Genomic DNA, 22,313 nt, shown 5'->3' on the forward strand with positions numbered 1-22,313 from the left:
GTCGGCCTAGCCTTGCTTGGTGCCAAAGCAAGGGGTCGTCCAAACCAAAAGAAAAAGAAAAAAAAAGGAAAAGGAAGAGAAAAGAAAAGAAAGAAAGAAAAAAAGGGAGATTTTTTCTCAACAGAATTAGAGATTTTTCTAAAAAGAATTACGTTGATTCTTTCTTAGAAAATTTCTAAAAAGAATTATATTAATTCTTTCCTAAGAAATTTTTCTAAAAGGAATTATATTAATTCTTTCCTAGAGATTTTTCTAAAAAGAATTATGTTGATCCTTTCTTAGAAAGTTTCTAAAAAGAATTATACTAATTTTTTCTTAAGAAATTTTTCTAAAAAGAATTATGTTAATTCTTTTCTAGAGATTTTTTTTAAACAAAAATCTATTACTATTTCTCCTTTCTTATCTGGTGTAGAAGGTGTCACGCCCCGGAGGAGTCCCTGTCCGAAGAAATTTCGACAGCATCTCCCCTGTACGGCGAACAATATGAAACTTTACTACATCACCATATACCTCAGCCACATGCGGTTGGAATAAATAACAATAATAAACAAACCACAACACATATACATCCACGCAGTTTAACAGGCAATGATACTAAGACTCAAAATCCACCCTACTCAACTACACTTATAAAACTCAAAACTGATATCCTACTCCACTACACTCATAAAACACAAATCACAACGAACTTACCTCTTCTGCCCTCTAGGCAGGCATGCAGTAAAACAAGTCCGAATGAAACTCATCGACAAATAATAGCAATCCATACATGATCCAAAGTATCCAAAACATAACAAGTCTAAACATAGTCAATTAAAGAAAACTCAAGGACCAATAGACGTCCTCGTGGTCTACAGGGGACTAGCAACTGGAACTCTCTCCTGACAACATCAACCTGAAAATAATAACAGAGGCGGGGGTGAGTCCAACGCTCAGCGGGTAACAACTGATATACATAGTAAGGAAGTAACATCTAGCACTAATCATGCGTACAGTCTTCTGACGTAATAAAGGTAAATGCAAACTGAAATAAACAGGAGAATACTGTACTAACCAGGATCTGGTACAAGGATAAACAGTCCGAGAGGTATAGAAATCCTGTATGCATGTCAAGCATGGGCATCCAACCAATATGCAGCAAATAAATGCAGCAAATACAATCACAAGAAATAAATGCATCAATGCGTATGATGCCAATGCAGTCATGGTCACCCCTGACGCCAGTCAACCATCTCACACACAATGGTGGGACCGAGTGGGTAGGGCTGTGACAACCGTGCACTCTGCATCACTACTCCTGATGAGTGACCGAGTGGACGGGATGCTGTCGGAGTATACACATACTTCTACCCCAAATCATAAATGGGGGAGCGCAATGCTCTCATCTCCCGGTACACGATGACGGGGAGGGATCTCGACGTGCTACCACGCTGCAATCACACTACCCATGAGCGGACCAACGGAGCACCGAACGAGCAAACTGACGTGCTACCATGCTGCGTCACGCTACCCCTGAGCATCGATGAAACTGGCGATGTGCTCGACAATAATGGAGCAATCTATCACACAGCATGCAATCATGTGAATGGTGCATGACACTAAGCATGGTAATATACTGAACCAATCTATATACATATATGATGTGCACCATAATCAATAAATCATATCAAGGGTACACAGATCAGATAAGGTATCACACCTAGGTTCTGAACATGGTGAAGCATGGTTATATCACTACCCCTATAAGCATGTATAATCAGGTAAGTAATAACATGAGATGCAAAACAAGCAATCAACCAAGCATGTAACAAGTATCGGGTAGTGACTAACCGAAGTAAATAAGAAACATAATTATTACTATTTGTTAAATTCACTACTATGCATATCAAAGACATAAAGTCAAAAGTACCCGCCTCCAATAAGAAAGGTCCAATCGGTCCAAATCCGACGTCGAGATACTCATCTCGCATCAAAGTCCTGTGTCACAATATTTAGTTTAGTTAATTCTATCATGCATCCATTAATTAAACTAAATCCTAATCCATTGATCAATTATGGTTAACTTCATTAACCCTAATCGTTCCATCTTCTAATTAGGACTTACTATAATATAATCCATCATAGATTAAACACAAAAACTCACCTAAATCTACACTTACCCAAATCCAGGATGTATCACTATTAATCCAAGGTCGAGGAATTCCCTATTGTCACGGCTGAAAACCTTGCTGTCGGAAACCAGAAACAATTAGCAATTCTATCTCCAATTTACCTAAATCAAATCTATCATCACAATAGTCCAACCAACACAGAATCTACAACAAGGATACAATTCTCTACTACTTACCTCACTACCTAGCCACTGTTGACGATGGAAGAAGATGGGCCAGACCAAGAACACCAGAGAGCACGATCTCCCTGCTGGATTCTTTCCCACTGGTCTGATCAGGTTGAGATCAAGAAATAGAGATAACAAATCAAGCAACGACCAAATTCCAACCCACCTTACCTTCTCCCTCTCCACTGATCGGAGGTGAACAAAAATTTGGTGACAGTGCTAAGGCACGGGTGTAGTCAGCAGTCGGCGCTAGGGCATAGCTTCTGTCGGCTACACCTTGGCTGGCGCCAGAAATCCGGTGGAAATCAGGTGGTTTCCCCCTCATTGTGACGGCTAGGGCAAAGTGGCGACACCTAGTGCGGCTCGGGAAGGAGAGGCCGACGGCAAAAATCTAGGGCACAGGTGACAGCTAGAAGGCCGGCGACGGTGCTAGGGCACGAAGGTCGACTGTGATGGTCGGCTTTGGCAGCACAGAGGGAAGAAGGGAGAGCGTCGGCAGTGGTGCTGTGCAGAGCTCGGCATGGAGAAGGCTGACGCCGCAAGAGATGAGGGAGGAAGGAGGGTTCGGCTCGGAAAGGAAAAGAGAAGCAAGACCCTTGCCGAGGGGTTTTGTACTCAGGTGGGGGGAGAAACCGTCAGCGCCGGTTAGGGCTTCGACGTCGGCACGCGCGGGGGGGAGGAGTCGGGCACACGGCGTTGAAGAAGAAGCGGGGGAGAAAAATAAGGAAATAGAAAATAAAGAAAAGAAAATAAAAGGAAATAAAGAAAATCAACATTTCCTCGCTAAAACGGGGTAGTCTAAACAGGCTTTTTTGGGCCCCGTTTTTATCCCCGTAAACTCGTCCATACGAGCTCCGAAAAATTCCCGAAAAAATTCCAAAAATTCCGAAAAATTCCCTTAGTATTATTCTCTATTTTCTGGTATTTTACAGAAGGCTATAAAAGGGGAGGAGGCCATGCCACCATAATCATCCAATCTCTCTTGAGTTGTTTCCCCTTGCTTGTGGCCGACACCTCATCTCTTCTTTTCTCTCTTTTTTTTTCTTTCCTCTAGGGTCGGCGCCCCACTTCTTCTTCTTCCTTTTTCTTCCCTCTAGAGTTGGCGCCCCATCTTTTCTTAATGGATGGAGCTTGGAGGAAAAGAAAATGAAGAGATGAAGCACTTTGGTGGCCTACGGTTTGGAGGAGAAGAAGAAGAAGGAGGCGCTCCTCTTCTTTGCATCTTTTGGTGGTAGGCGCCTTGGAAACAAAAGAGGGTTCGGGTGGTTTTTATCTTGGTAGATCGTCGCCCACACGACGTCCAAGAAGAGGAGAGGAATACGGCAGAAGATCAAGAGGTCTTTGTCTACGAAGAAAGGTACAACTAGTTGTTTATTCCGCAGCGCAACTAGTTTTTGTTTTCTTTGTATGGATCCTGAAATACTAACACAAGAGGCTAGCAATTTTGTGTTTTTGTTTTTGTGCTTCAATTTTGTGTTTCAATCTTTTGCTTTGATTGAGGTCTCTGTAGTTAAACTTAAGGTTACTATGAGAATTTTAAATATTCAAGTGGTGGATGATCCCATAACCAAGAAGGCCTAGTGCCTCGCCAACGACCTAGAAGCCAATCCTTGAAATAAATATTTAATTGACTTCTGTAATATGGTTTAACTTCTGAAGAACACAAGGGTTGAACTTGGAGTAAAAATGTTAAGTTTCGTTTCTAATCCAAGTTTAACTTTGAAGAACGAACTTGGAGTAAAAATGTTAAGTTTTGTTTCCAATCCAAGTTCAACTTTTGAAAAGCACATGGGTTGCTAGGAAAAGTTTTGTGCTTGTATAATTTTTTTTTACAGGGGAAACAAAACGAAATTCCCAGTAGCACCCAACAAGTGGTATCAGAGCTAGTTTTCTGCCTCTGTGTGTTTGGTTTTTTGTTAAATTATGCACTGCTCATACATAAGTTTAGGTCAGATAATAGTAGGATGTACTAGATAGATTAATTCTATAGTTGCAGACATCCTAGATCCAACTATTATGACTTTTTACGTGGTTGTGTGTGATTTGAGCCCTCGGGCATGTCGAGCGTATTTTGTGTGTGCATGATTGTAATTATTAAATACAGCAAGAGCTGTATTAGTTTTAGGATTTTACATTCTATTCGATTTAGATTACATGTGCATTCCCTTGTGGAATATAGGATCTATAAATGTAAAATTTTAATTTGTCGCGGATCGTATCCTTGCGAGACGTGGTGCTATTTGAGGACTAGAGGCGCAGCGGAAAAGGAAGTATGATAGATGCGACGACATGACCTGTTGGCGGCGGCTAGGGTCAGCGACATACAAAGAACAACTATGGATGAGGTCATAATAGTTGGAAAATTATTTTTCATATTTATTGCATTTATGTGCTGTGATGTGTATGCTTTTGTGTGCATGTGTGATATGTGTGCATGTTAAAATTCCTCGTTTAAATAACTAAGTGGGAGAGGGATTATTTATTTAAATTCCATGATCTCTCCATTACTAGTTTGTAAGTGATGCATTCAAACTTGTGCATTGGCTCTGAGTGCCTTCCTCCACATCGGATGAGTTTGTTTGCGGATCACTAGATCAAACTTCCTTAATGAATAATTATAGGAAATTATTTAGTTTTGTGTGATCTTCTCCATCTGAAGGGGCACAATCCTATTTAATGGACTAAGTATCAAGTAATGGTATACACTTAGGCGCATTTAATAGTATCCTCCCCATCGGAGTCACTGTTATTATTTTTTGTGACTGAAGATAAACCAACTATTAATTTTATTTTTCATAAAGTTAGGTTGACAAGATAATAAAATTAATGAGTAAAATTTCCTCTTACAAATGCTTGAATTTGTATACGTCCACACTATCGTGGCATACAAAATTCACGGTGTTTTGAGGTGTTGGTGAATTTAAATGATATTGTTTGAGGAATCAATATTGTTTTAAATTCTAAAGTTTTGACCAAATATTTTGTAATTCTTAGGATTTCAAATGGTTTTCAATCCTCTTGATGTTATATTGAAAGAAAAACTTACTGGTCCCAATTACATTGATTGGAAATAAAACTTAGACATTGTCTTAACTGCTGAAGGTTATAAGTCCGTACTTCTTGAGGTTTGCCCTAGCGTGCCTAATAGCGATTCTAGTGAAGAGGAGATTGATAGGAATAGGAAATGAGTTAAGGAAGATGAGATGGCGCGGTGTTACATTTTGGCTTCTATATCAAATATGCTGCAACATCAGCATCAAGCCCTACCCACTGCCTATGACATAATGTTCAATCTCAAGGAGCTCTTCTGACACCAGAATCGGGCTGCCAGGCAGGAGGCCATGAGAAACTTAATGACGACCACCATGACTGAGGGGATACCCGTAAAGGATCATATCCTCAAGATGATGGCTCATTTGATGGACTGCCCTCGCAGAAACAAGAACAATGAAGGTGTATCTTATTCATTAGTTGTCAAAACATGTTTAGCGGTGTTATCTACCGGTACCTGGTGTGTAGATACAGGAGCCACTGATCATATCTGTAATTCATTGCAGGGGTTCCAGGAAACCCGACGACTACATGAAGGGGAAATCACCGTCTACAGGGGTAATGTTACAAAAGTGGCAACTCTTGCAGTGGGACATGTTTATTTATCTTTTGATAGGAATAAAACATTGATTTTGAGAAATTATATTTACGTACCATGTTTTAGAAAGAACTAGATTTTAGTTTCTAAAATATTTATGGATGGATATTCTGTTTCTTTTGATGAAAAACTAGTTGTCAAGAAAAATACGGTAGTTATCTGTTCTGGTACGTTGGTTGACAATTTGTATACTCTAAATCCAATAACTCCCATGATACTACAATAGGAAATTTAAAAGAGAGAGATTTTAATTATTGTTAAAATCTTTCCTTTTCAGAATTACCAAATTCGTTTTGGGGATATGCTCTAGAAACAGTGGCGTACATTCTGAACTTGGTACCTTCTAAGTCAATACCCTCTACTCCCACAGAATTGTGGAAAAAGCGTAAGCCTAGTTTGAAACACATTTGGATTTGGGGTAGTCCAGCACATGTGCTGAAGGGAGATGCTGATAAGTTGGAATCACATACAGAAGTTCGCTTGTTTGTAGGTTATCCTAAAGGAACGAAAGGTGGTTTATTTTATAGTCCTAAAGATTAGGAGGTCATTGTTAGCACCAATGTCTGATTTTTAGAAGAGGATTATGTGATGAACCACAAGCCCATGAGTAAAATTGTTCTTGAGGAAATAAGAGAAGACACCTCTACTTTAGTACCAACGGTACAAGATTAGATACCACAAGAAACTGCAATACGTGTCACAAATAATGCACAATTACAGGTAGTGCCTCGTCGTAGTGAGAGGGTTGTTCGGCAACCTAATAGATTCATGTTTTTGGGAGAATCTTCGGATTTAATCTCTGGTGAACATGAACCTGATCCCTGGACATATGATGAAGCACTCCAAGATAAAGATGCAGCATCTTGGCAAAATGCAATGAACTCTAAAATAGAATCTATGTATTCTAATCAGGTATGGGAGCTTGTAGAACCACCAAATGGTATAAAAGACATTGGATGTAAATGGGTTTACAAAAGAAAAAGAGAGATATATGGGAAGGTGGAAACCTTCAAAGCAAGGCTTGTTGCAAAAGGGTATACTCAGAAAGAGGGAATCGATTATGAGGAAACCTTTTCGCCAGTAGCCATGCTCAAGTATATTCGGATTATTTTATCTATTGCTACTCATATGGATTATGAGGTTTGGCAAATGGATGTCAAGACAGCTTTCCTTAATGGAAGTCTTGAAGAAAATATCTATATGAAGCAACCAGAGGGATTCATTGCAAAGGGCAAAAAGCATCTAGTTTGTAAGCTCAATCGGTCCATTTATGGACTGAAGCAAGCTTCGAGATCTTAGAACATCCGGTTTGATGAAGTAATCAAGTCTTATGGCTTTATTCAGTATCCGGATGAGTCTTGTGTATATAAGAAAAGTGAAAGAAACGTGGTGGTATTTCTTGTACTATACGTAGATAACATTTTGCTCATTGGTAACATTGTCAAAGTGTTGTCAGACGTAAGGATATGGTTGCCCAAGTAATTTGATATGAAGGACTTGAGAGAATATGGACATATTCTTGAGATCGAAGTAATAAGGGATTGCAAGAAAAGAATGTTGTGATTATCCCAAGCTTCATACATCGATACTATCCTAGCTCGTTTTAGCATGCAAAACTCCAAGAAAGGTTTTCTAGCTTTTCGGCATGGAGTACCTTTATCTAAAGAGATGTGTCCTAAAACATCAAAGGAGATAGAGGAGATGAAGGCAGTTCCTTATGCTTCGGTTGTAGGAAGCTTAATGTATGCAATGCTATGTACGAGACCGGATATCTGTTTTATCGTGGGCATGGTTAGCAGATATCAAAGTAACCCAGGACAAGGACATTGGACTACCGTAAAACATATATTAAAGACCTGGCGGATTAAAGGACACTTGGTCTTATAAATCTCTTAGTATAAGATCAATCAGACAAAAGCCGATCAAATATAAAGCTTTCCGTGTACGCCCGACCGACTAGAGACTGGGCGGATTTAAGGATACTTGGCTTATATTATAGTTTTTTCATATACACATTATAGGGTTTATCCCACCATGCGCCTGACGCCTGTGTACCTACATGTACCTCCCTCTATATCTGTAGGGCCGACACTAGGGGCTTGTTAATATAATGGGTCTATATTTTTTTTTCATATACACGTTATAATTTATATCATATATAGGATATATTATTTATATTTCATTTAAGATTAGAAGGATAATTTATACACATAAATGCTAAGTCAGGTATAATTTCTATATAAAAATTTATATCTATATATTATTTCTTATATAAATACTAAGTAATTTTTGTATGCATACTAAGTCCTATAATTTTTTTATATATTTACTAAGTCATATATATTTTTATATAAAAATTTACACACATGGGTTATATAAATTTTTATATACACTTTTGTTTTTTTAAATAAATTTTATTTATATTCAACCGTTTTCTTAATTGATTAATTCCAATTCCATAAATATAAGCTAACTTAATTAAATCTAACTAAATCTATCTATTAAATTAATAAATTCTTGATTAAATTTGAATTCTAATAAATTACAATTAAATAAAATTAAAATTAAATTAAATTATAATTAATCCAATAAATCTCCTTAATTAAATAAATTTGAATTCTAATTAAATTATAATTGAATAAATTTAAAATATAATTAAATTACAATTAATCTAATAAATCTCCTTAATTAAATAAATCTAAATTCTAATTAAATTCTAATTAAATAAATTTAAATTCTAATTAAATTATTATTAATCCAATAAATCTTCTTAATTAAATAAATTTGAATTCTAATTAAATTATAATTTAATTCAATAAATATCCTTAATTACATAAGTGGTTTCAGACTCTACAACGGTATAATCTTACTAATGTATTGGTATGAGCCTATAAAACAAACAAAGGTTCAATAGGATACTCGATATCCTACACTACAATACAATGTTACTATCATATAAGTATGAGCCTAAATAACAAACAAACGTCTAGTAGGATGCTCGATATCCTACACTATAGTATTGTTATATAAAGGCACAAGTATAAATAGCATAGATAGCGAACGAGGATGCATGGATATTAAATAGATCAAACTAGTACAAGTAACTAAGTATCAACTTAGGAAGCAAATAGAGTCGAGTCAATATAAACTGTAACTGATGTCTATGTTAGAGTGTATACTAAAAGCCTAGCTTTTGAAAATATTTATTTATGAAATAAAAGAATCACATTAGTCAAATGTCTACATTTTATTTGCTAAGTGTAGTTGTTCAATTAATTTATATTGTAGATAACATGGTGTGTGGTGTCACACATAGAAGATCATGTTATCAGTTCTTTATAAATTATAAACAGTTACTCACGACTAAGATGGAAAGGAACAAACCGTTGGAATAGTCGTAGTGTAATTAGGTATTAGTTTATCTTGACTAATAAATTACACTAGTACACTCTAAGTGTATTGAGTAGGACCAATTTAGGTAAGTTCTTTTTATACTGACTTAATAAAAGAACAAGACCTTAGTTATTATGGAAGTGCGTGCTCTTAATCCTAATGTAATAACAAGCACATATATTTAGTATTTATTTCTTTGACTTGTCAAAGGGTGAGATTTAGCTCGATAAATCAAAAGGCCCGATAAGTTGGGAAATGATATTACTTATAGTGTGCATTGTTGATTAAAGAAGGAAACTGTGTCCTAGTAATCTAGGTTGATAATATCCCCAAGAGGAGCTCATAAGTGTTGGGACTTTCAAGCCGCAAAAACTATTTTTTGCGTTGCGGAAACCTCGAAGTCTTGCCACGGATCCGTGCGAAGATATATAAAAATAAATGATGTACATGTTTCTAATCTAGATCTACCTTAGATCAACATGAATAAGAAGCGTTACCCTTGTTGCGAAGCCCTTCGCTTATCCCGCTCGTCCAAAAGGTTGTCAAATCTTGAGAGTGTCAAGCGTACACTCCTCTATACGTATCCACACGGACAATAGGTGGAGAAGAACCACTTAGAGTGTGCTAGCACTCTTGGGTGGCTCAGCAATGGAGGAGAGGGAGAGAGAGCTAGAAGAGAGGAAGAATAAAGATGATTCATTTATAATGAAAAATAAGAATAAAATGGCTTAAGTATTTTCATCTAATGAAAATACTTAATGATCATTAACTCCATTAATGAGCCTCATTAATGAGTCTTAATGAGTATTTAATGAATATTCATTCTTCATTAAATGACCATTTTGAAACTCCTCTTCTCTTCATAATTTGAATTGAAATTTGAATCTAATATTCAAATTGAATTCATAATTCAATGAATGTCAACATTTATCATTGAACTCAAAATTCAATGAATATCATCATTAAGCCTCACTTGAGTCTAACTCAAGTCTACCCTCACTTGAGTCTAACTCAAGTCTAACTTAATCGAGTCTTACTCAATTAATCTAATTTGGATTACACTTAATCTAATTTGGTTCATCATATGAACCTAATCTCCATCTAATTACCCTTTGTGTATGACCCTATAGGTTCTTGTAACGTTGGCAATGCTCCTAAACCCATTTAGAAACATAAGTAATGAGCGGTATCTAGCAACACATCATTACTACCCAAGTTACAAGAATGTTGAGATCCAACATCACCATTGTGACTCTCACAATATGTGACAATGTCCTTCTATCCTTGACATCTAGATTGATCAATTGAGGCATAGACCGTGTCATCCTCTAATCAATATATGTCTTGAACTCCAAGTAGACTCACTCTAAACAAATGAGCTCAATATCTCATATTGACTCATTTGGGCATGACCATGTAGTTAGTGGTCTCACTCTATCAAGAATCATGATGTCACTCCCGTCATATAGGAGGGATAGATCCCATCTACATCACTCACATCCCTCCTCCTAATTTGTTACATACCCAGTAATCGCCTTTATAGTCCACCCAGTTACAGGTGACGTTGGACGAAGCCAAAGTATGCAACTCCTTATGTAGGGAACCATGGTGACTTCAGGTCCAAGGACTGATAGTCATACTAATAGTCACATGATAAAGTATATGACACTCATATAACGATCCATGATACTTTCTCATGGTGGGTCATTCAGTATACATTCTCCAATGCATACCCATGTGTCAACTTGATATCTCTATATCCATGACTTGTGAGATCAAGTCATCGAGTTGACCTACATGCTAGTCTCATCGCATTAACATTGTCCCTGAATGTTAATACTTGACTAGGAATGATTAAGAGTAGTGTTCTCTATATCATCTCACTATCAATTCAACCAATTGATTGATATAGATAAGAACCTTCTACTCAAGGACGCTATTATACTTAGTTATTTGGCTCCAATACAAGCAAGTATAATAACCATAAAGAAATACCTTTATTAATATATAGGAATATGATACATCGAGTCCATACAACAATCATCATATGATTGGCTCTAGGGCTCTAACTAACAATCTCCCACTAGCACTAGTGCCAATCAGTGTAGGCTCTAAGGCCCAATGACCTAGTGTGACCATCATGCTTTCTCTGTGCCAAAGCGTTGGTCAAGGGATCAGCGACGTTAGCCTCTGTGGGTACTATGCAAATCTTCACATCTCCTCTATCGATGATCTCTCAAATGAGATGGAAGCGCTGTAGTATGTGTTTGGTCTGCTGGTGTGAGCGAGGTTCCTTAGCCTGTGCAATTGCTCCATTGTTGTCACAATAGAGCTCTATAGGATCGGCTATGCTAGGAACCACCCCAAGCTCAGTAATGAACTTGCGGATCCAAACTACCTCCTTTGCTGCTTCTGATGCAGCAATATACTCGGCCTCTATTATAGAATCAGCAACTGTGTCCTACTTCGAACCCTTCCAGCTCACAGCACCACCATTCAAGCAAAACATGAACCTAGACTGCGATCTATAATCATCCTGGTCAGTTTAGAATCTGGCATCACTGTAACCCTTTACAGCAAGATCGTCATCGCCTCCAAATATCAAGAAATATTCTTTAGTCCTTCTCAAGTACTTAAGAATACTCTTGACTTCTATCCAGTGATGTTCACCTGGATCTGACTAGTATCTACTCGTCATGCTCAAAGCATACAAAACATCAGGACGAGTACATAGCATGGCGTACATGATAGATCCTATGGCTGAAGCATAAGGGATCTTATCCATGCGGTCTCTCTCCTCTCTTGAAGAGGGACTTTGAGTCTTCGAAAGACTCACACCATGTGACATCGGCAGAAATCCTTTCTTGGAATTCTGCATGGCAAACAGTAGTAATACCGTGTCAATATATGTACTTTGACTTAGGCCAAGCAACCTCTTAGATCTATCTCTATAGATCTTTATGCCTAGAATACAGGCTGCTTCACCTAAGTCCTTCATTGAGAAACAATTCCCCAGCCAAGTCTTTACAGACTGCAGCAAAGGGATGTCATTTCCAATGAGTAGTATGTCATTCACATACAATACAAGGAAGACAACTGTGTTCCCAACAACCTTGTTGTAGACACAGGGTTCATCTTCATTCTTGATGAAACCAAACTGTTTGATCGCATCATCGAATCAAATATTCCAGCTCCGAGAAGCTTGCTTTAGTCCATAAATGGACTTATGCAGCTTGCATACTCTGCCAGTATGCAGTGGATCTACAAAACCCTCAGGTTGTGTTATGTACACATCCTCGAGCAAGTTTCCATTCAAAAACGCGGTTTTGACATCCATCTGCCAGATCTCATAATCGTGGTATGCTACAATAGCAAGCATGATCTGAATGGATTTAAACATCGCTACTGGAGAAAAGGTTTCATCATAGTCAATACCATGAATTTGTTTGAAACCTTTAGCTACCAAGCGACCCTTATAGGTAATAAGTCCATCCATGTTAGTCTTTCTCTTAAAGACCCATTTACACCCAATGGGTTTGACGCATTCAGGTGGATCAACCAAAGTCCATACTTGGTTGGTGTACATGGATTCCATCTTAGATCTCATGACCTCTAGCCATGACTCAGAATCTGGTCTCATCATAGCTTCCTGATAGGAGGTAGGCTCATTCTCAACGAGCATAACGTCATCATGGTCAGACAAGAGAAATGAGTATCTCTCATGCTGACGACGTACCCTATCAGACCTGCGATGAGGTAGGTCTACTTGAACTGGTTGTTGTTCCTCAACTCCTCGTAGAACAATCTCATCATCCACAACACTTTGTGGTTCCAGTTCAACTTTCATCAAGGCTGCAGTGCTATGGTCCATATCTTGAACTTCTTCAAGATTGAACGTACTCCCACTAGTTTTTCTAGAAACAAAGTCCCTTTCTAGAAATACCCCAGTCTTAGCCACAAACACTTTGTGTTGACTAGGAATGTAGAAGTAATATCCCTTCGTTTCCTTGGGATATCCTATAAAATAACACTTATCAGATTTGAGTCCCAATTTGTCTGAGACTTGACGTTGAACGTAAGCCTCACAACCCCAAATCCTCATAAAAGACACCTGGGCATCTCTCCCAGTCCATATCCTATATGGTGTCTTTATCACAGCCTTGGATGGAACATGGTTAAGTGAGAAGGCTGCTGTGTCTAGAGCATATCCCCAAAAAGATATAGGAAGATCTGTGTGACTCATCATAGATCGTACCATATCTAATAGGATGCGATTCCTCCTTTCGGATACACCATTCCACTATGGTGTTCCAGGAGGAGTGAGTTGGGATAGAATCCCACAGTCAGCTAGATAGTCACGAAACTCATGGCTAAGGTATTTACCACCTCGATCTGATCAAAGTATTTTAATACACTTGCCTAGCTGGTTTTGTACTTCATTCTTGAATTCTTTGAACTTTTCAAAGGATTATGATTTATGTGTCATAAGATACACATAACCATATCTACTGAAGTCATCAGTAAATGTAATGAAGTACCTATAACCACCTCTAGCAGCGACATTGAAAGGGCCACATACATCACTATATATAAGTCCTAACAAGTCAATCGCTCTTTCGCTGTATCCACTAAAGGGAGTCTTGGTCATCTTTCCCAGTAGGCATGACTCGCATGTCTCATATGATTCGAAATCAAATGAGTTCAGCAAACCATCTTTATGGAGCTGAGATAAGTGATTCTCATTTATATGACCTAAGCGACAATGCCAGAGATAGGTTTGGTTCATTTCATTTGACTTGAACCTTTTGGTACATATGTTATAGATGGGGTTCTCTAAGTCTAACATATAGAGTCCATTCATCAAAGGTGCACTACAGTAGAACATATCTTTTAAATAAACAGAACAACATTTGTTCTTTATTACAAAAGAAAAGCCTTTCTTGTCCAAACAAGAGACTGAAATGATGTTCTTTGTAAGAGCAGGCACATAACAACATTCATCTAATTCTAGTACAAGCCCAGAGGGCAGAGATAGAAAGTAAGTTCCTACAGCAACAGCAGTAACCCGTGCTCCATTGCCTACTCGTAGGTTTATCTCGCTCTTCGTCAATGCCCTGCTATTTCTCAACGCATGTACATTAGTACAAATGTGAGAAGCACATCTGATATCTAATACCCACGATGAAGAAATAGAGAGATTGACTTCTATAACATGTATACCTGAAGTAGAAATCTTATTTCTCTTCTTCTTAAGATCTTCCAGGTATCCTTTGCAGTTCCTCTTCCAGTGCCCTGCATGTCCTCGATATATTTAACGAAGATGTTTAACCATGTCATAAGCAATCATCAACTCGTGTTGCTTCTGAAGCTCAGAGTTCATGGTTACGAGCATGAGGCATGACACATCTAATGCGTCATCTTGATGCTTCTTATAAGCATCTCGGTTAGCTCGCGTGATAGTGGCAGGAGGTGCCTCCGGAATGGGCTGCTCCAGGACGTACAATTTTCTTTCTTGTGTGAGAGCAATTCTCATATTCCTGTACCAGTCTAGGAAATTAGCTCCATTGAGCTTGTCCTTGTCAAGGACAGAACGCAGGGAGAAGGTGTTCGTGTTTGTCAACATGGAAATCTACAACAGAAATAATGCAAAAAATAAATATCATATTCCTTTAATCATTTAATTAGGCCTTTAACTAAATGATGCTCACACTGAATTATAGAGCTTTTGTAGAATCAAGTCATGGATGTGGTCAAACCACACTACTAGATTCTTACCAATTAGCTATAATTTTCATGGGACAAGATCCACATCATACCATGACTTGAGTTAGCTTTGGCTAAAACGCCCAAGACTTAGTATGATCGGTAGATAACTAATTATCAATTATATCTCTATGCAACTCTTATTTATAGGATCAAAAATCTCATTTATATTAAAACTTGAGTTAGCTTTGGCTAAATCGCCCAAGATTTAGTATAAATGTGATTTTTATCCTATCGTCCAACCGTTGGAAAATGCCTATCGTATACTCGATCCAATTGAGTTAACTAGTTATGCTCAATCTAATTGAGTTTGTACTCACCCAAGCTTTGATAGGCGTGACCAAGGTTGTCCCTCCGCACCCTACCAAGATAATATGCGTTGCTCTGCTTTGGCAGATTCAACAACAACATATGATCGAGGTAGTGATGGGTATCAAAACTTGGTAGGCATATCAAGTTGACTTGATTAAGATCTAATCTAATCATAGATTCGTATCTTATACGTATTAAGGCACTAATTATCCTACATTATCATGCATCACATACACAAGCAATGATAGATAACTAATTATTTTGTGATGAGGTCATGGCCCTACTACGATCTTTTCAAGCCAATGAAAAGATCGGATGGTCAACCTAGGGTCAACGACTTCTTCAAGCGCCTCCCTTTGACCGTCATGTGTTGAAATCACCTTCCTCTCGTAACTCCTTCTTGAGTGGACCTTCCACCGCTTCATTTTGTACATTACAAATGTGAAACTTGAGTTACATTCGAGTCTAAATTCTATTTACAACAAGAATATAAAAGAGAAGGTACGACGCGCAGGTCGCATATCAATACAACACGCACAACACAAAAATGGCGTGTAGGCCATATTATGAATTACAACACATTTTAACCAATAATATTGAGGTTTTTGGGTCATGACCATCACAAAATCACACATAATTCTAAATTATGTATTTTATATAAATTTCTATAATTTTACTACTGATTTTATCGATTTTATGAGTCACAACTTCCCGGTGGTCCCCGTTTAGCGGTTTTCGGGCGCGATCGTGGGACAATGCCCCTTGCGGGGTTAGGGGCAGCGCCCCTTCTCGCGAAATGAATATCACGAGTGTCCCATCTTGATCTAACAGCACCTTAAGCCGTTGTCCCAAAATGATTTGGGCAAGACCTTGTCGTTTCGGTAGGTTTTTCTCGATAGTCGAAGCCTACAAGTGTCCAAGCACTTGTTGTTTCGCTTCTATGAGAAAAATACTCAAAAAATCTATAAAAATAGAAAACTTACAGATCTGAAATATTTTCATAAAAATAAAATACAAACTTGTACATGCTTCGCACGTGGATCTGATACCACTGTTGGGACTTTCGAGCCGTAAAAACCGCTTTTTGCGTTGCGGAAACCTCAAAGTCTTGCCACGGATCCGTGCGAAGATATATAAAAATAAATCATGTACATGTTTCTAACCTAGATCTACCTTAGATCTACATGAATAAGAAACGTTACCCTTGTTACGAAGCCCTTCGCTTATTCCGCTCGTCCAAAAGGTTGTCGGATCTTGAGAGTATCAAGCGTACACTCCTCTATACGTATCCACACGGACAATAGGTGGAGAAGAACCACTTAGAGTGTGCTAGCACTCTTGGGTGGCTCGGCAATGGAGGAAAGGGAGAGAGAGAGCTAGAAGAGAGGAGGAATAAAGATGATTCATTTATAATGAAAAATAAGAGTAAAATGACTTAAGTATTTTTATCTAATGAAAATACTTAATGCTCATTAACTCCATTAATGAGCCTCATTAATGAGTCTTAATGAGTATTTAATGAATATTCATTCTTCATTAAATGACCATTTTGAAACTCCTCTTCTCTTCATAATTTGAATCGAAATTTGAATCTAATATTCAAATTGAATTCATAATTCAATGAATGTCAACATTTATCAATGAATTCAAAATTCAATGAATATCAACATTAAGCCTCACTTGAGTCTAACTCAAGTCTAGCCTCACTTGAGTCTAACTCAAGTCTAACATAATCGAGTCTTACTCAATTAATCTAATTTAGATTACACTTAATCCAATTTGGTTCATCATATGAACCTAATCCTCTTGGTTGATCATATGAACCTAATCTCCATCTAATTGCCCTTTGTGTATGACCCTATAGGTTCTTGTAACATTGGCAATGCTTCTAAACCCATTTAGAAACATAAGTAATGAGCGGTATCTAGCAACACATCATTACTACCCAAGTTACAAGAATGTTGAGATCCCACTACAACAAAAACCCTCATAGACATCGGTTTTCCACCGGTGTCTATTACATTTTCGACCGATGTCTATGAAGGCGATGTAAAAGGTCTGCTATTTTAGACATCGGGTTAAAACCAGTGTAGTATCACTTAACGATATCGATTTTCGAATCGGTTATCAACCGATGTAGTATCACTTAACGACACTGTTTCAGTAACGGTGTAAAACCGATGTAATATGAATATACATTGACAACTACCCATGTTGGTTGTTTTTCCCTTGGCATTTTGAATTTGTAGAGCTCAAACACCCATTCCTTATCAATTACATGTTACACTCAAAACTTATTTTGTACACAAAATCACCAAAGAAATTATAGCGACGGAACTGCAATAAGGGAAAAGATTGTTATTATACATGGCTCATAATAATTGTTAACCTCGGTTTGTCTCGACAAGGAAAGAATAACTACCACAAAAACACTATTGGTGAGCAACTTTCAATCAACTTTACATGTTGAAATATCTAAGAGCTTTACAAATTTTGATGGCCAGTTTATAAACCCAGCTTCTTGTTCAAAAGAGTAGGTCCAACAGCTGAACCACCAGGAACCTCAGTTCACAGGAGGGGAATTAGTATACCATATTTGGGATGATTTCTATATCCAGGCTAGAGAACCTCGATCATTTGCCACTTGAGGTCTGCCTCGGGTAGGCGTGGCTGGTCTGTTGGCATTAATTTCTTGAGGAGATAAACAATTTTGTTTCCAAGTCATAAAGAATGCAGATAGATGCAACAATAAAGTGCAAACATCAAAAGAGTTAACGCAGCAATACTTGCATCCATGTATCCTCAATATGACGTTCCGGTGATGTTTCAGGAGAATGGAAGGCAGGAGGTAAGGGATGAATTAGCTTTGGGACAACCACAAGATCTCGTCCCAAAACCAAAATTGCCCCCGTGTTATTTGTTGGTCCTGGATATATGGATTGAAAGAAAATTAGGAGAATTAATAGACAAACAATAGACTGAGCAAAGCTATGGATCCTCACCACAATAGTTAGTTGCAGAGAAAAGAGTGATTAAATGACCCTGAGCAAATCGTTCAAAACCATCCATGACACACTCATGTGCCCTTACTATCAACTGGAGGTCATTATTATTGCAGAACTCAATAACTAACTCGGTCAGGTTGTCACATCAAAAGATAAAAAATTTGAAACCATTGTATAGGAATTGAGTAGAAAATGGTCCGAGCCAAACATATAATCACTCACCCCAAAAGTAACCAAGCCAGGCCCCCTGGCATTTGGTCTTAACCCCTCAACACTGTCGTTCTCTGTTGGATCAGACCTGCATGAATAAGAAACAGGAAATAGTTATTCACAGAAATAAGGTATTTCTTTTTAGTTATTTATTTGTATGACCATAGCAGATCCATAAGAACTATTGTGCCAGTTTCCATTGTGATAGGTCGTTGAAGGTTTTCGATCTTCTCTACATGATTTATGGAATGACCAATACCACCATGCATGCAGATAACTTTCTTCTCCATTAAAGCAGCTAAAGGCAACTAATTAAACAATCTATTAATACGGTGCCATGCCCAGATTCCGTCTTGTTCTCCCTGTTTCCAAACAATAAACAATAATATGGAACATAATTTTTTCTTGATAAACTAAATAATGACAGCAAATAAAAATTAGTGGTACCATTCTCTCGATGCACTCGGTACGAAACCCAAATAAAGCATTAATGTCTGTTGCCTCATGGTTTCCACGAATTAAATGTATATTATGTGGATATTCAATCTGTAACATTGATTCATCAAATTTTGAAAAGTTTAAAGATACAACATATTTGTAAACATAAACCTGCACAAGAAGAGTGCAAAGTAATACCTTCAAGAATTCTTTGATGCTAAATATTTTCATAAAAATATTTGCTTGGATAAGACTGATCACATTGACAAGCTTGAGGGGAAAGTAATACCTTCAATGCAAGGAGAAGAGTAATAGTTTCCAGGCTATGTTGGCCACGATCAATGTAATCACCCAAAAAGAGATAATCAATATAACTGGAAGTGGCAAAAACATAAGACAGTGTCACAAGCGGATAAAGAAAAATATGAACTAAAAATAACACTACAGATTTAAAAAAAGATGCACCCAAGTGTGTAGCCAAAACTGTGTATCAACATCTATTTTTATGCTGCAATATATGCAAATAGGACAAAGCAAACTTAAACCTAGGATCTGAATAACTGAAGTCATAAGAGTACAAGTGCAAACCAAAATAATACAGGTCAAAAAAAGCTGCACATTATCATCTGGGAAAAACTTGCAGTCAGTAGCTGCTTTCACACTGCAACATAAGCAATAGATCAAAGCAAACTTAAGTCTAGCGTTTAAATATCTGGTGTTAAGAGCGTAAGGGAAGGATATAGATAAGAATTCTGTGCTAACTGAAACATGAAGAAAACCTGGTGGAAATCATGGAGGAAACATGGTAGAAATCTAGTCATGCTTGATAATATTAGTGAAAGTTGAAAGTGCTTACGAAATGTCCCCTGCCGTTGAAGGAGCACCATACTCATCAAACAAGCGCATGAGATCCCCAAACTGACCATGTAAATCACCAAAGATTTTGACAGGAGCTTTAATTTGTAGAACAGTTGGCTCATTAGTGAATATTCTTTCAGCACTATCACAAAGCTCAGAGATCTCATTACAATCTAAGAAGAACTGCCTGCGTACAGGGGGTTTCCAACCACGTGGTTTCAGAAGATGAGAAACAACCTGTAAATTGAACACATTAGGCTATCATCAATAGAAGATTTACTTTACACGCATAATCAACAAGACATTATAGATATTAGATACATTGTTCTTGCTCTTGTATGAAGTATCTATTTGGTTAGCAATATGAACCATGTTCTAAAGTACTGATAAGTGCTGATACTAGCAAATATTCTCTGCACTGCTTAACTTTGAGAATTCAAACCTAATCTATAATAGCTATGTCTGTATTAAACTGTGCATTAGCCTATGTGAAAGGTTTGCTACTCCCTTTCCTGATAAGTAGTGGCTTGACAGTTCACAGACACCAGAATCAGTCATTATATACTTATTTAATATCATGAACCAAAAATGAAAGCATAAAAATAGAAAACAATTATTTGTTATTTGTTATTGAACTGTCTAGTTAACTAGATATGCTTAGAAAGCTGCACTCTACCTTGTATTAGATAATCACTAAAAAAGGTGACAAGGAAAGTTACGTGAGAGGTGAAGGATTGAGCATCTGTAGCATATCTCGTACTGAATCAGAATTACAAAAAAATAATAAGAAGAAAGATCTTGGTGCCTTACAGCAACAAGGAAAGTTGAAAATTGATGGCAAAGCAATGGTATAGAATCCCTCACCTTTCAGCTTCTCAAAGAGCCATTTAGCCTTCTCCTCCACTGTGCTTGAAAAAGCGATGATGAAGTCAAGATCAGATCATCATAAGACATCAATCGAGAAAAGATCGGATTAAAAAGGTAAACGTAGGCATGCATGCAATTTCTCCCTTGTATGAACCAGAAAAGGGCAAAAACCAGACTGTAAAAGACTCAAGCATCACGGTTGTGTGGCGAACGTCAGAAATATGATCCACGAGATGACCTAAAAAAATCCCTTGGATTGGGCTAGGGAACATCATGGATCTCAACACGCACACTACTCTTCCTCTGCTCAAGATCGACATTTGGGCGAAAATGCTTTCTTTTACACCGCTTCTTCCATGAGATCAAAGAAACCGGTAGGGCTCACAGAGAAAATCTGAGAAAATACAAAAAAGGAAAGGTTCTGCTTACAGAAAGGTCATCGCTCATGGAGGAAATCTCTGCTTTGGCTTAAAAATGATCGGAATGCGAAGAAGGCCTCCTCTTCTCGAGTTGGAGGAGATGCGGTGTGGTTGGACGGAGAAGCAAGGGCGTTGTGTCTTGATCCTGATCGAGAGAGGAAGGGGCGTCGATCTAGGAAGGGGAAGAGGGAGATGAGGCTGAGAGAGATGGTCGGACGGCCAGCGGCTAGGAGGAAAGTCGTGGTGGTGTCGCGACGGTATACGGTGGACGGCGCAATATAGGTTTAGGTTTGCAGGGAAGAGTGAAGTGTTACAAATTTTGGCTAAGTATTGGTGGGAAAATTAAATTATTTTATTTATCATAGACACTAGGTTTTAAAAACCGTTGTTAAAATCGATGTCTATTAACGAAAAAAAGGCGCTCATAGACATCGGCTAAAAAACCGATGTCTATGAGCGAAAGGTTGCGCTCATAGACCCCAGTTTTTGGAAAAACCGGTGTAAAATACTCAAAGACATCAATTTTTGCTTAAAACTGTTGTTGTTCTACCGATGTCTATGAGGGTTTTTGTTGTAGTGTCCAACATCACCATTGTGACTACTAATTGTGACTCTCACAATATGTGACAATGTCCTTCTATCCTTGACATCTAGATTGATCAATTGAGGTATAGACCGTGTCATCCTCTAATCAATCTATGTCTTGAACTCCAAGTAGACTCACTCTAAACAAATGAGCTCAATATCTCATATTGACTCATTTGGGCATGGCCATGCACTTAGTGGTCTCACTCTATCAAGAATCATAATGTCACTCTCATCATATAGGAGGGATAGATCCCATCTACATCACTCACATCCCTCCGCATAATTTGTTACATACCCAGTAATCGCCTTTATAGTCCACCCAATTACGGGTGACGTTTGACGAAGCCAAAGTATGCAACTCCTTATGTAGGGAACCATGGTGACTTCAAGTTCAAGGACTGATAGTCATACTAATAGTCACATGATAAAGTATATGACACTCATATAACGATCCATGATACTTTCTCATGGCG

At 37.9% G+C, this 22,313-nt stretch overlaps 1 protein-coding gene and 1 pseudogene across 3 annotated transcripts; both read right to left on the reverse strand.

The window, feature by feature from the left end:
- Positions 1 to 747: 747 nt before the first annotated feature.
- On the reverse strand, positions 748 to 3,038 carry LOC121977526. Of its 3 annotated transcripts, none has more exons than XM_042530052.1 (5): positions 2,510 to 3,038; positions 2,348 to 2,418; positions 2,160 to 2,224; positions 1,914 to 1,977; positions 748 to 895 (listed from the first exon to the last, which is right to left on the reverse strand). In XM_042530052.1, exons 1-5 carry the CDS (start codon positions 2,661 to 2,663, stop codon positions 800 to 802), a joined length of 450 nt encoding a protein of 149 aa, XP_042385986.1. In that variant the 5' UTR covers positions 2,664 to 3,038; the 3' UTR covers positions 748 to 799. The 3 variants fall into 3 exon arrangements, with proteins under 3 accessions (XP_042385986.1, XP_042385985.1, XP_042385984.1); XM_042530051.1 differs by having other exon boundaries at positions 2,348 to 2,421; XM_042530050.1 differs by having other exon boundaries at positions 2,348 to 2,436.
- A 15,348-nt stretch (positions 3,039 to 18,386) lies between these two features.
- LOC121978237 lies at positions 18,387 to 20,338 on the reverse strand (annotated as a pseudogene).
- Between the last annotated feature and the right edge of the window lie 1,975 nt (positions 20,339 to 22,313).

This window comes from Zingiber officinale, chromosome 4B (assembly GCF_018446385.1).
Source record: "Zingiber officinale cultivar Zhangliang chromosome 4B, Zo_v1.1, whole genome shotgun sequence".
Classification (NCBI taxonomy): Eukaryota; Viridiplantae; Streptophyta; class Magnoliopsida; order Zingiberales; family Zingiberaceae; genus Zingiber; species Zingiber officinale.